Consider the following 9,930-nt stretch of genomic DNA (forward strand, 5'->3'; position numbering starts at 1 on the left):
ACATTGGCTTCTGAACTCTGTGAACAGAATCCAGACGCACGCTTTTGGCCATCTTCCTTGCGTCCTCTGGGCGTCGGCTTCTCTACTGAGTCCAATCCGCTCCCAGCTTCTGTGCGAAGTAGAACGGCGAAATAGTTGAGCCAGCGGCCCGAATACCCCAAGGCATGCGGCGCCATGATCCCATTTTGCAGAGGTTCGACGAAGTCACGAAGGTATCCCCGCTCGATCTCTGGTTTGTTCGACATTCATCGGTGCTCTTGGCGGCTGTAGCCCGCAGCTTGGGCTCGCTGAAACCCCTGTCCCTGTCCCATGATCGAAAAGTCCCGGTCCATCACACACTCCTTTCCAGCCTCTCTTATCTTCCCGAACCCTCTTTGCCTCGTGGTAGCCATCCATCCCATCCCATCCACCAACCCCTCACCGCGGTCACAATGTCCCTGGCCAGGCGAGCCAGGACACAAGAAGGGCCAAGAGCTGGCAAAAGACCGTACCCCTGCCGGGCTTACACAGCCAACCCGTTCCACCCCCCGTTCGCCATCTCCACGCCCCTCCATTTTCGCTTCCCAAGCTGCCGCCAGGATGACCAACCATGAAAGTCTGTTATGACGGGAAATGGGATGAGTCTTCCTGGCCTGTTAAGGTGGCTACCTACATATCATCCGTCGTTACTACCAGTACACTACCCGTGGACGTGCTAGTTATGTAGATACTGTACAATACTGTACGCTAAGCAGTGCTCCCAAACCGTCTGAAGAACGCCGGCCTAACCGCTTGCAATTCCTTACGGTGGATCGCTGCGGATACTGCGTGCCTCAATAGGAAGAAGGCACCGCCCATGCCGCACTGCCGAAAAGCCCTGGCCCTGGGGTTGGCCTTCCTTGCTGGAGAAAACGTAGGCCTAACCCGCAGGGGTAAGTAACTCGCTAAGAATGATCCAGGAGGCGGCAGCCCGTGGGTGCACCTTGAACCATGAACAGCAATCCACCGGGCCGGGCTGGCTTAGTGTACGAGTACTTCGTGCTTGTGTTTGAATGTACGGATACATACAATAGTACATACACTTGGCCTAGCTGAGCCTAGGTACCTTATCCAAGCAGGCTGCAGCCCCCCAGATCAACAAGTCACTCTCCATCGATCTTTCCCTTGGGAGTGTGACCGACAGAAAGGCCCGGCTTCTGTGTTTCGTGCAGCACGAGGCCGGCATACGCAGCCCAACACCCGATCTTGTCCCCCTCTCCACGCAGTTAAGGTATATCCATACCTTACGTGCATACATTACATTCATTGTATGCACCCGGCAAGACTGCCATCTCTCATCAACCATCAGCGCTTCCATTCTTTTTGTCCGGGAACCCCCCTTCCCTCCCTCCTCCACCCGCCCCGGATCATCACTAAATTACACTACCTTACTCCGTACCTCGAGAGACTGTCTGGGACGCACAGCAACCTTGCGTCCGCACCCTGTTGTTTGCTGCACCTGGTCGACCTGGCCCCCCCTGCTTCCCAGGGCCTTGAAACCACCAACAGATCGCCTGTGCATCTCACCGTTATTGGTGTCCAATTTACTTATCCGGGGATCGGTACGCTCCTCCTGGTGGGACTTGGCGGCATGCTTGTCTGATGAACTCTGAGCCAGCGGCAGCCCTGAGTTGACTGCGCCGCCCGTGTACACCCCTGGACGTTTACCCGAGGCGAATATCTAGTTAGCCCTCACCCCTTGGGCCCTCTCTGGTCTGCCGCGAAACCACACTGCACTCATCTGTGTGTGCCTGTGTCTGTGTGTGTGCGTGTGCGTGTGCGCGTGCGTGTGTCTGTGTTTTGGCAGCATCGACAAGCCTTTCAAAGGATCTCCAACCCTCCTTTCCCCGTCTTGCCTTGCTGTGCTGCTGGGGGAGTTCATGACACGGACACAGACGAGGGACTAGAAACTTGGTCAGGTCGCTCCAAACGAGCCCGTCTCAATGGGGTGTGCGTCCTGTCTCGAACCTCGATTTCGCTCAGCCATTCCAGACACCCCACCAGAGGCACTCACCCCGGACTCGGCCGTGTTTCCCTGTAGGCAGTCTGAGGCGCCAACTTGGAACCCGCTGCCTCCTCCGTCTCCGCCTATGTCCAAGTATGATCCGACCGTCAAGGCAAGAGACATGTCGTCGTCTGGCATGGGCTTGGAGGAAACACGGGCTCGCGGAGAGGGCTCCCCCTATGACCAAAGTGCACCGCGGCAGCAGCTTCCGTCGCTGAGCAGCCTGTTCGGGCCGCCCTCGCAGATTCCCCCGCTTCACTCGCCATTTACTGACCGGCCGGCGCCATACTCGGCATCCCCATCACCGCTTGACCGACCGTTTGGGGGGTCATCATCCTCGTACTTCCCACCGACGACATCGGCTACATCGCAGCCGCGGAGCGTGCTAGACCTGCGGTTTCAGGACCGCCCTCAGATTCCACCTCTTCATCCGGCTTTTCCCGGACCCCTCTCGCCCCAGTCTCGACTCGACCACCAAAGGCAGGAAAACCGCGGCTCGGAGCACGGTTCTGGGAGTCAATGGCCGGTGCAGCATGAAGCCGGCCGGGAATATTCGCTCGGCAGCCGCGAACCGCAGCTCTACAAGCCGGCCGCCGACAGACCTTCTCACGTGGCAGGAGCAGCGGCGGGCAGCTTGGACGATGGCCGCAGAGAGGGTTTCCGGGAGCAGCAGCTAACACCACGGACGCCGGCGGCGCACAATTCCCCGGCGACACCGACCAGTAGTAGCGGCCTTGGCTCGGAGAGCGTGCCGACGAAGGACGGATTGGGGCCCAAAATCTGGACAGGAACGCACTTCCTCCCTCGGTTCGTCCGGGCGGCCGAAGTGCCTGGCGAGGGCATGTGTTATTTTTACGACGACGGGAGCCACTGCAAGACGGTCATCGATGGAGAGGCCGTCAACGCGCATTGGGGCGTGACCAAGGCCGGAAAGCCGAGAAAGAGACTGGCCATTGCCTGCGTCACCTGCCGAGAGAAAAAGATCAAGTGCGATCCCGACTACCCGCGGTGCGTGCAGTGCGAGAAGTTTGGCCGGGTCTGCAAATTCAAAAACGCGTAAGTTATTATCTTTAAGCCAAGGATTTTTTTTTCTTTTTTTTCTTTTTTTTTCTTTTTTTTTCTTTTCTTTTCTTTTTTTTTTCAAAGAGAAGTGTCGCAATATCTAACCGCGCTGCTTTGTTTCCTACAGCCCCCGAGGCGGTCACAACACATCTCCGTCGACCCCGCCAGCCGAGCCCGAGGACTTGCGGCGACTGGGGGGATATGTGAGACCGCCGACAGAACTCACCACCACTACTAGTACGAGACCAGGCAGCCACTCGAGCGGGTCCGTCTCGCCCCGAACCACCATTGGCAGACCAGCAAGCCCGGATTCGGTCGGTTCGGGGCGCCTAAAACGAGCCAGGCTAGGAGGCTACGAACAACAATATCAACAACAACAACATCATCATCACCATCAACAACACTACAACCCGACGACGACTAGTAGTGCTATGCCTCCGATGGGTCCGACGCCGCCGTCCACCGCCCCTCCCTTCTGGCGGCATCACCCGAGTCATCATCCGGAATCGCTACCGCGCATCCACGAGGACGTTCTGCAGCACCGGCCTTGGCAGGCGGACCCGTACACCACCTCCGTGCCGGACGCACACTCGGCTTCGTCTCCGAACCGGGCATATGACGTGGTAGCCGAACAGCGGTCGCACCAAGCCGCCGCAAGACTCAACGGAAGGCCCGATGCTCGTGTATAGCCCCAATCGTCTGAGCAGGGGATATGAGACGCGATCTTGTTGGCTACCCCACCATGTTCAGTCAGGATCAGACTTGGAGGGTTGACCGCGCCAAGCGATGAGACGGAAGCAATTAGCGGTTGACTCGAGTTCGGTTTGATCACGGAGCAGGATTATATAGAATGGTGGTCCGGGTCGGCCTATTGTCAATGATAAGGTCAATAGGGGGAGTTCGTGACTGCTTTACGACAACACTCGTACTCGATTTCATGGAGGATTATTTCCGACGCTACACAACACGCGCGATACCCGATGCAGCTGGAATGGAATTGCAACTCTATACCGAGGAAATATGGCTGGCGTGCTCTAAAGACGTCGCGGACAGACGCGAGCATGGCGAGATAGGATGAAACGACTTTAAGGTGGACATGCACATAAAAGAGACGGGACGAGATAATGCTGCACACGCCACATCATCCTCTCGGTATACAGTACAAAGTGACGATGGGGGATGGCCATTGTTGCTACATAGTATCTACCCTCTCTTCCCTTTTTATTTTTATTCTTGTTTTATTCTTCCTCTGTTTTCTTCTCCCTTTTGTCATCTTATCTCGACGGCTCAGTCCTTGGCTTCTCCTTTTCTGAGTTGTAATGTATGTATTGCTAGTACCAGGGGCGGCGGGGTTGGCTAACTTGGCTTAGCAAGCATCATCGCATGCATCACGGCGTTGGGTTTACATATCTGCCTTTTGAATTCTTGGGGGTTTCTCAAAACGGGAGAGTTAGGTGGCGGTCAATGGCCAGGATTTCTCATATTCCTGACTACCTACCTACCCGATACCTTGGCTAGGTATTTTGATTTCACATTCATGTATACCCGCAGTGTTTGCTAGTATCTACGGAGTATCTACCTAAGGCAGCTATCTGCCTCGGCACATTGTTATCCTAGGTCTTCACATGGAACATCTTTTGTACAATACAGTACAATCCCGCCGTCCCGTCACGCGACGCCCAAATGACACTGACTCGTATGATGAATCCTTCTGTGGACGGCAGCCGGCCATCCGGGAGGCGTGCCGTCTGTTAGCTCGATGCAAATATTCAATGCAAAACACGGTTAACTAGGGGACTAGTACGGAGTATGCGCATGCTGCTTGACCAATGCCAAGTTCGACCGCCTCTGCCACCTCTCGCTTGTTGTGTTGCAGCAACTAATCCTCCGGACACGACACAACTGGGCAGAAGGGGAAATATACGCCTTTGTTGCAGAAGGCAGGATTACGGCGCAGTGGCTGACATGGACTTGCCATTTGTTAGCGCTTGTGCCACAATCACGAATGCCGGGGTTTCACTTGGTGGAAGTCAACGTCCCTTGCTTGGCGGGCGAGCGGGGTTCTAGTGTGCTTCTAGAAGGAAATTGTTCCGGGGAGTGAGTGGAGTTGAAATGCGAGGGGGTGAGTGCATAATCCGCTACAAGGACATGTGTATTGTCGATTGTAATTACACATCCATAGGTCTGTATCTTTCAGGCCACAACGTGATTGTCTGTAATTATGGAATGCAGTTCAATTACACCTTCTGTGCCAAAAGTTAAGCACGGCATGCTAACAAGTTGATCCTTACCTTCGTATCCGTACCATCGACAATCCGACTAGCTACTGATCCTTAGCGCTCACACCATTATCAACTATTGTGACCTGTCGTACGTTCAGACAGACAACCTCGCGGGGGCCGACATGCAAGAATAGCTAACGTCAACACAAGAACCGGCGTCTTTCTTAGCTCTGTCAGCCGCCAAGTGCATTTCCTTGACCACATTGCATCGACAGTCGGCCACTCTCCACCAGTCTTACCATTTCAGCAACTCTGATTTGAGTCTCGGACCTTATCTTGAGATCTTGTGCTCTCCACCAAGGAGCGACGGGAGGAGTTGCCATAATCACGGCGCTACGTCCTAGTGCTTAGGGCTGTGTGGTTTGCAGTGCCGACTTTACGCAAGAGAGGGGCGTTGGGGCAGTCAGCCGGGAGGGTTTTGTGATACGCCCGAGCCAGCACGCTGGAAACAACCTGAGTTCATGACTTCTGGTAACACCGACGGCGGCGAGAGTCGAAGGGAATTTGCCCGGCCATGAGCAAGAATGCCGCAGCGTTCCCCACTCGACCAGTAGCCCAGCTGCTTGGGTCCAATGGTAAGGGTCTCCCCCTTTGGTATATTTCTGTTGGTACTTCTGTTGTTGCAGATGCCTCGGACTGCATTCCCTCTCTCGGCCATGGTGCCGTGCCATCCAAAGCCACTGGCTGGGCCGGCCGGCATAGTGCTGTTACCTGAACTTCTCGCCGGCACTAGCGCTGCTCAAAAGCCACCCCCGAGTCATGACGCAGCGGCTTGAAGAAAAGCCAGCGGCTAGCAGCGTTGGAGCTGCCGCCCGCCACCCTCCCTGCCAGTCACCCAACAAGCCAACCCCCTCCTGCTTATCCCCCTTTCCCACCCGACCCAACAGCCTTCTCGCCAAACAAGGCAACCAAGCTAAACCCCCTTGTTCTAGGCCCCGTCCACGCAGTAGCCTATTCCGCCTCCCCCGGGACGTACATTCTGACCGGCTCCGCGGACCGGTCCATCCGGCTGTACAACCCCTCTTCAACAACAACAACAACCGACACCACCAGCACATCATCCTTCATCACCACCACCACCACCAGCCACAGACAGCCCCAAGCAGCAGCAGCAGCAGCAGCAGCAGCAGCACCGCCACCCGCGGGACGCCTGATCCAGACGTACAGCTCGCACGCGTACGAGGTTCTCTCGCTGGCCGTGGCGCGGAGCAACGCAACATTTGCGTCGGCGGGCGGCGACCGGGCCGTGCTCTTGTGGGACGTGTCGACGGGCAAGACGATCCGGCGGTTCGGCGACTTTTCGTCCGCTTCTTCCTCCTCTAGCAGCGGCGGCGGCGGTGGCGGCCACACGGGGCGCGTCAACGCCGTGTGCTTTGCCGGCAGCGAGGACGACGGCGGCAACGAATCGCTGCTCGTCTCGGCCGGCCTGGACTGCACCGTGCGCGTGTGGGACGTCAAGGCGGCCGTTTCTGCCGGTCCCGGCGGTGGTGGTGGTGGAAGCGCGAACCGTCCCGTGCAGGTCCTCAAAGGCGCCAAGGACGCCGTCACCTCCCTTGCCGTTGTGGGTCCAGAGATACTCGCCGGCTCCGTGGACGGCCGCGTACGGTGCTACGACGTCCGCATGGGTAGGTGCGTCACCGATGTCTTCCCCGGCAGCGTGACCAGCCTGTGCCTGGCCAGGGACGGGCGGACGATGCTTGTCGGGACGCTGGACAGTAAAATACGGCTGATGGACCGGCGGGACGGGACCTGCCTGAGGACGTACGGGGATGCCGGGTGGAGGAATGAGGAGTTTAGGGTACAGAGTGTGCTTGGCGGCGGGGAGAGGTATGTCGTTACCGGCGATGAGATGACCGGTGCTGGGCCGGGCACTGGAACAGCGGAAGGAGGAGGAAACCAAGGGAGGGTGTGGGCGTGGGACTTGCTCACGGGTAAACTGGTCGCTACGGTGCCCGTCCCCTGGTGGGATAATGGGGGCAGTGAGGCCCGGAGAAAAGTGATTGGCAGGGACGGCAAGCAGAAGGAGCGCAAAAATGTGGTAAGCTGCATCGCGTGGAAGGAAGGAGGGTTTGGGGATCAGTTCTGTGTCGGCGGCACCTCCGGCGTGGTCACGGTGTTTGGCCACGGGGGAAAGGGGTAAGACGGAAGAGGGAAAACAAGAAGAAAGGAAAGAAACATAGGCAGACATATACGTCTTAATCGGAAGATATCACGGAGGTGGGCGGCCGTGATCTTCTATCGTCCTGCCCGCATTCTCCCCCCGATTCTAACGTCTATCCATCCAACCTGCCATTTTCCCCTTTCCAAACCACCGTGATGTAGATTACATGATTAGCGACTAGAACTATACCGCCTGCGCCAGACACCATCGTATTCACATATGTTTCAATACCTCGGAACCATAGCCCCCATAACAGTCACTGTGCACTGGAAGGCGCCAGCCAGGGGGGTCTCAGCTCTCAGTTTGCAGCTCGGAATCGGGACCGGTTCGGTAATACCTCGTTTCTCCAAGCCAAAGGGGCCGGTCGTCGCCTCAGCCATAGCCAACATATTTGAACCAGTTAGGCCGGCAATCTTCCTTGTAAAGGAAAGCTTCGCCGTCAGTGAAGCGGCCCGTCACGCAGCCCTTGCACTTGGGCGAGTTGGGGCAGTTGAAGAATGGAATATGCTGGTATCCGATATCTCGGAACCTGGATGCTGTTAGCGGCTAAGGACAGTCAAGGGTCGGCCATGTTCATGGACACCATACCAGTGGATGCGGCTCGAGTCCTCAAAGAGAGCCAGGGCAATGCTGTGAACAGGCGCGTCACCCCATCGCTCGTAGAAGAAGCCGCCAGCCCGGTCGAGGTGGTTAAAGTAGTCCTCGTAGGCTTTGCTCCGCCAGAAGCTCATGTCGGCGATCTCGAAATTACTCCAAAAGTGGCAGGTCGAGTAGCCGTTGGCCTTCTTGTTGTGCTCGGGGCGACGATCCTTGTCCGTCAGCCAGTTCATGGCGTTGCGTTCGTGCAGGTACTCGGGGTGCTCGGCGAGGAACTTGAGCGTCTCGGGCCAGAGATTAGGGATGGACTGCGGGGAATCGTACAAGTTAATAGTAAAGCCGTACGTCTTGTTGTTGTCCTGCATGTAGCGGAAGACGTCGTAGTCGACGTCACAGAAGAAGTGCACCTTGGGCTCGACCCGCCAGTAGTATTGCATGTCAGCCAGCGCCGGGTGCTTGTAGAACAGGCCGCTATTCCATCGGCACATCTGGTGGTACGAGACCATGCTGGCATACTGCACTTTCTGCTCCTCGAGCATCTTGGCCGACTCCTTGAAAAGGTCGTTGTTGATCCACGACGGCACCTCCCAGTGCTCCTTGGGGATTACGTCTATCTTGCCGTCAGCCTGTGTGTTTGTTCCCTGCTCCGATTTTTCAGAGGTGCGTGTGTAATCATACGGTATCTGCACTCAGCCTTGGTAACCGCCTGCGTCTTCTTCTTGAACTCGTCTGAAAAGGGCACATCGTTGAAAAAGGTCCAGGGGTAGTTGAACTTGTGGTTCCACGTCCGCTCGAGATCGCGCATCGCCTGCAGCATGCCGTCCAGCTCCTCGTTCCGTACCAACGCAAGCAGCGTGGCGTTGATGCGCGCCGTGCCGGCGGGGCCTGGCGCATAGTCTTTGGATGCGTATACGAGGTGGCCTTCGGGCTCGCCCGTAGCTTGTTCGTTGTCAGCACGTGGGAGGAACGCACAGGGCCTTTGGGAGCACCTTACGATCCAGATTTGGATCTCTCTCGAGAGATCCTAGAGGCTTCGGCCGGGGTGAGGAAGGCGTAAAGAGCTGCCATATGAAGAAAAACCACAACAGGATGGCGGCCAGCGCCAGCGCCCTCACCGGGCGAGCGACCGCCATGTCGAAAAGAATGGATCGACTCTGTCGGTCTGGTCTAAATCTTGGTCGGTAGTAGCACGGATTTGCCGGCGTCAGCCTGGGTCGCTCAGTTCCGTCTCATTTACGATTTCACGACGTCGTCGTCGTCGTAGTCGTCGTCGATGCTCAAAGAGGGTCTTCGGGTCGGTAATGTCGGCGGCGAATGCGCGTCTCTCACTGGCGTCTGCTTTGCGCTCTGTTATGCGTAGGATTCGATGCAATTCATTAACGGGGCCAGTGGGACCAAGCTTGCATAGGTAACCTTCAAATCTCAAAATTTCGGCAGGTAAAAGGGGCACAAACGTTTGATGTCACCTAATAGGAGGCTCTTGCATGTGCGGTAGCCGTTAGTTATGCCCGTGCGTCCTAAGACGTTAACACCCATAAAACAGTTGACATAGCGCGTGCACAATAGGGTGCGGAAATGAAATTTCAAATTGCTGAAATTTCGCGATTTTTTTGAGCAATTCGCCATTCACCCAGGCCCTTGAATTTCAATAATTTCAGACAAGGGGTGTTACATAAGACAGGGCACTCTTAGGCACTGAACAGGCCTGGGGCAGGGCTTGACCTGGGCCTGGCTGGGTGGTGAAAGGGGGGGTTTCAGTATAAAAAACCCTAACCCGGAGCTAACCGCCTACTATATTATTAAAG

General features: G+C 56.4%; 5 protein-coding genes across 5 annotated transcripts; 4 read left to right on the forward strand and 1 right to left on the reverse strand.

Moving 5' to 3' along the window:
- Positions 1-1,173: 1,173 nt before the first annotated feature.
- On the forward strand, positions 1,174-1,807 carry N656DRAFT_344482 (uncharacterized protein). The gene is made up of 2 exons (XM_064809311.1): positions 1,174-1,580; positions 1,637-1,807. The coding sequence occupies exons 1-2, from the start codon at positions 1,289-1,291 to the stop codon at positions 1,651-1,653; spliced, it is 309 nt and encodes a 102-aa protein (XP_064667079.1). The 5' UTR covers positions 1,174-1,288; the 3' UTR covers positions 1,654-1,807.
- A 154-nt stretch (positions 1,808-1,961) lies between these two features.
- N656DRAFT_716016 (uncharacterized protein) lies at positions 1,962-3,774 on the forward strand (the record flags this gene model as incomplete). Its single annotated transcript, XM_064812098.1, has 2 exons — positions 1,962-3,079; positions 3,213-3,774. 2 exons carry the CDS (start codon positions 1,962-1,964, stop codon positions 3,772-3,774), a joined length of 1,680 nt encoding a protein of 559 aa, XP_064667080.1.
- A 204-nt stretch (positions 3,775-3,978) lies between these two features.
- Positions 3,979-4,749, forward strand: N656DRAFT_344464 (uncharacterized protein). The gene is made up of 2 exons (XM_064809310.1): positions 3,979-4,406; positions 4,460-4,749. The coding sequence occupies exons 1-2, from the start codon at positions 4,182-4,184 to the stop codon at positions 4,601-4,603; spliced, it is 369 nt and encodes a 122-aa protein (XP_064667081.1). The 5' UTR covers positions 3,979-4,181; the 3' UTR covers positions 4,604-4,749.
- A 1,132-nt stretch (positions 4,750-5,881) lies between these two features.
- On the forward strand, positions 5,882-7,507 carry N656DRAFT_801012 (WD40 repeat-like protein; the record flags this gene model as incomplete). Its single annotated transcript, XM_064818068.1, has 2 exons — positions 5,882-5,942; positions 6,300-7,507. The coding sequence occupies 2 exons, from the start codon at positions 5,882-5,884 to the stop codon at positions 7,505-7,507; spliced, it is 1,269 nt and encodes a 422-aa protein (XP_064667082.1).
- A 42-nt stretch (positions 7,508-7,549) lies between these two features.
- N656DRAFT_783117 (glycosyltransferase family 15 protein) lies at positions 7,550-9,627 on the reverse strand. Its single transcript, XM_064815884.1, has 4 exons — positions 9,120-9,627; positions 8,804-9,064; positions 8,117-8,735; positions 7,550-8,057 (listed from the first exon to the last, which is right to left on the reverse strand). The coding sequence occupies exons 1-4, from the start codon at positions 9,256-9,258 to the stop codon at positions 7,901-7,903; spliced, it is 1,176 nt and encodes a 391-aa protein (XP_064667083.1). The 5' UTR covers positions 9,259-9,627; the 3' UTR covers positions 7,550-7,900.
- Between the last annotated feature and the right edge of the window lie 303 nt (positions 9,628-9,930).

This window comes from Canariomyces notabilis (assembly GCF_033297395.1).
Source record: "Canariomyces notabilis strain CBS 508.74 unplaced genomic scaffold N656scaffold_25, whole genome shotgun sequence".
NCBI classification, from domain to species: domain Eukaryota; kingdom Fungi; phylum Ascomycota; class Sordariomycetes; order Sordariales; family Chaetomiaceae; genus Canariomyces; species Canariomyces notabilis.

What these genes read in the sequence shown, in the direction of transcription:
- N656DRAFT_344482 (XM_064809311.1), top strand. Translation starts at nt 1,289, where the DNA reads ATGCACCCGGCAAGACTGCCATCTCTCATCAACCATCAGCGCTTCCAT.
- N656DRAFT_783117 (XM_064815884.1), bottom strand. Translation starts at nt 9,258, where the DNA reads ATGGCGGTCGCTCGCCCGGTGAGGGCGCTGGCGCTGGCCGCCATCCTG. An exon ending in CAAGGCTGAGTGCAGATACC is followed by an intron (nt 8,736 to 8,803) that starts GTATGATTACAC and finishes ACGGCAAGATAG; the next exon opens with ACGTAATCCCCAAGGAGCAC. An exon ending in GACTCGAGCCGCATCCACTG is followed by an intron (nt 8,058 to 8,116) that starts GTATGGTGTCCA and finishes AACAGCATCCAG; the next exon opens with GTTCCGAGATATCGGATACC.
- N656DRAFT_344464 (XM_064809310.1), top strand. Translation starts at nt 4,182, where the DNA reads ATGCACATAAAAGAGACGGGACGAGATAATGCTGCACACGCCACATCA. An exon ending in CTCCTTTTCTGAGTTGTAAT is followed by an intron (nt 4,407 to 4,459) that starts GTATGTATTGCT and finishes TGGCTTAGCAAG; the next exon opens with CATCATCGCATGCATCACGG.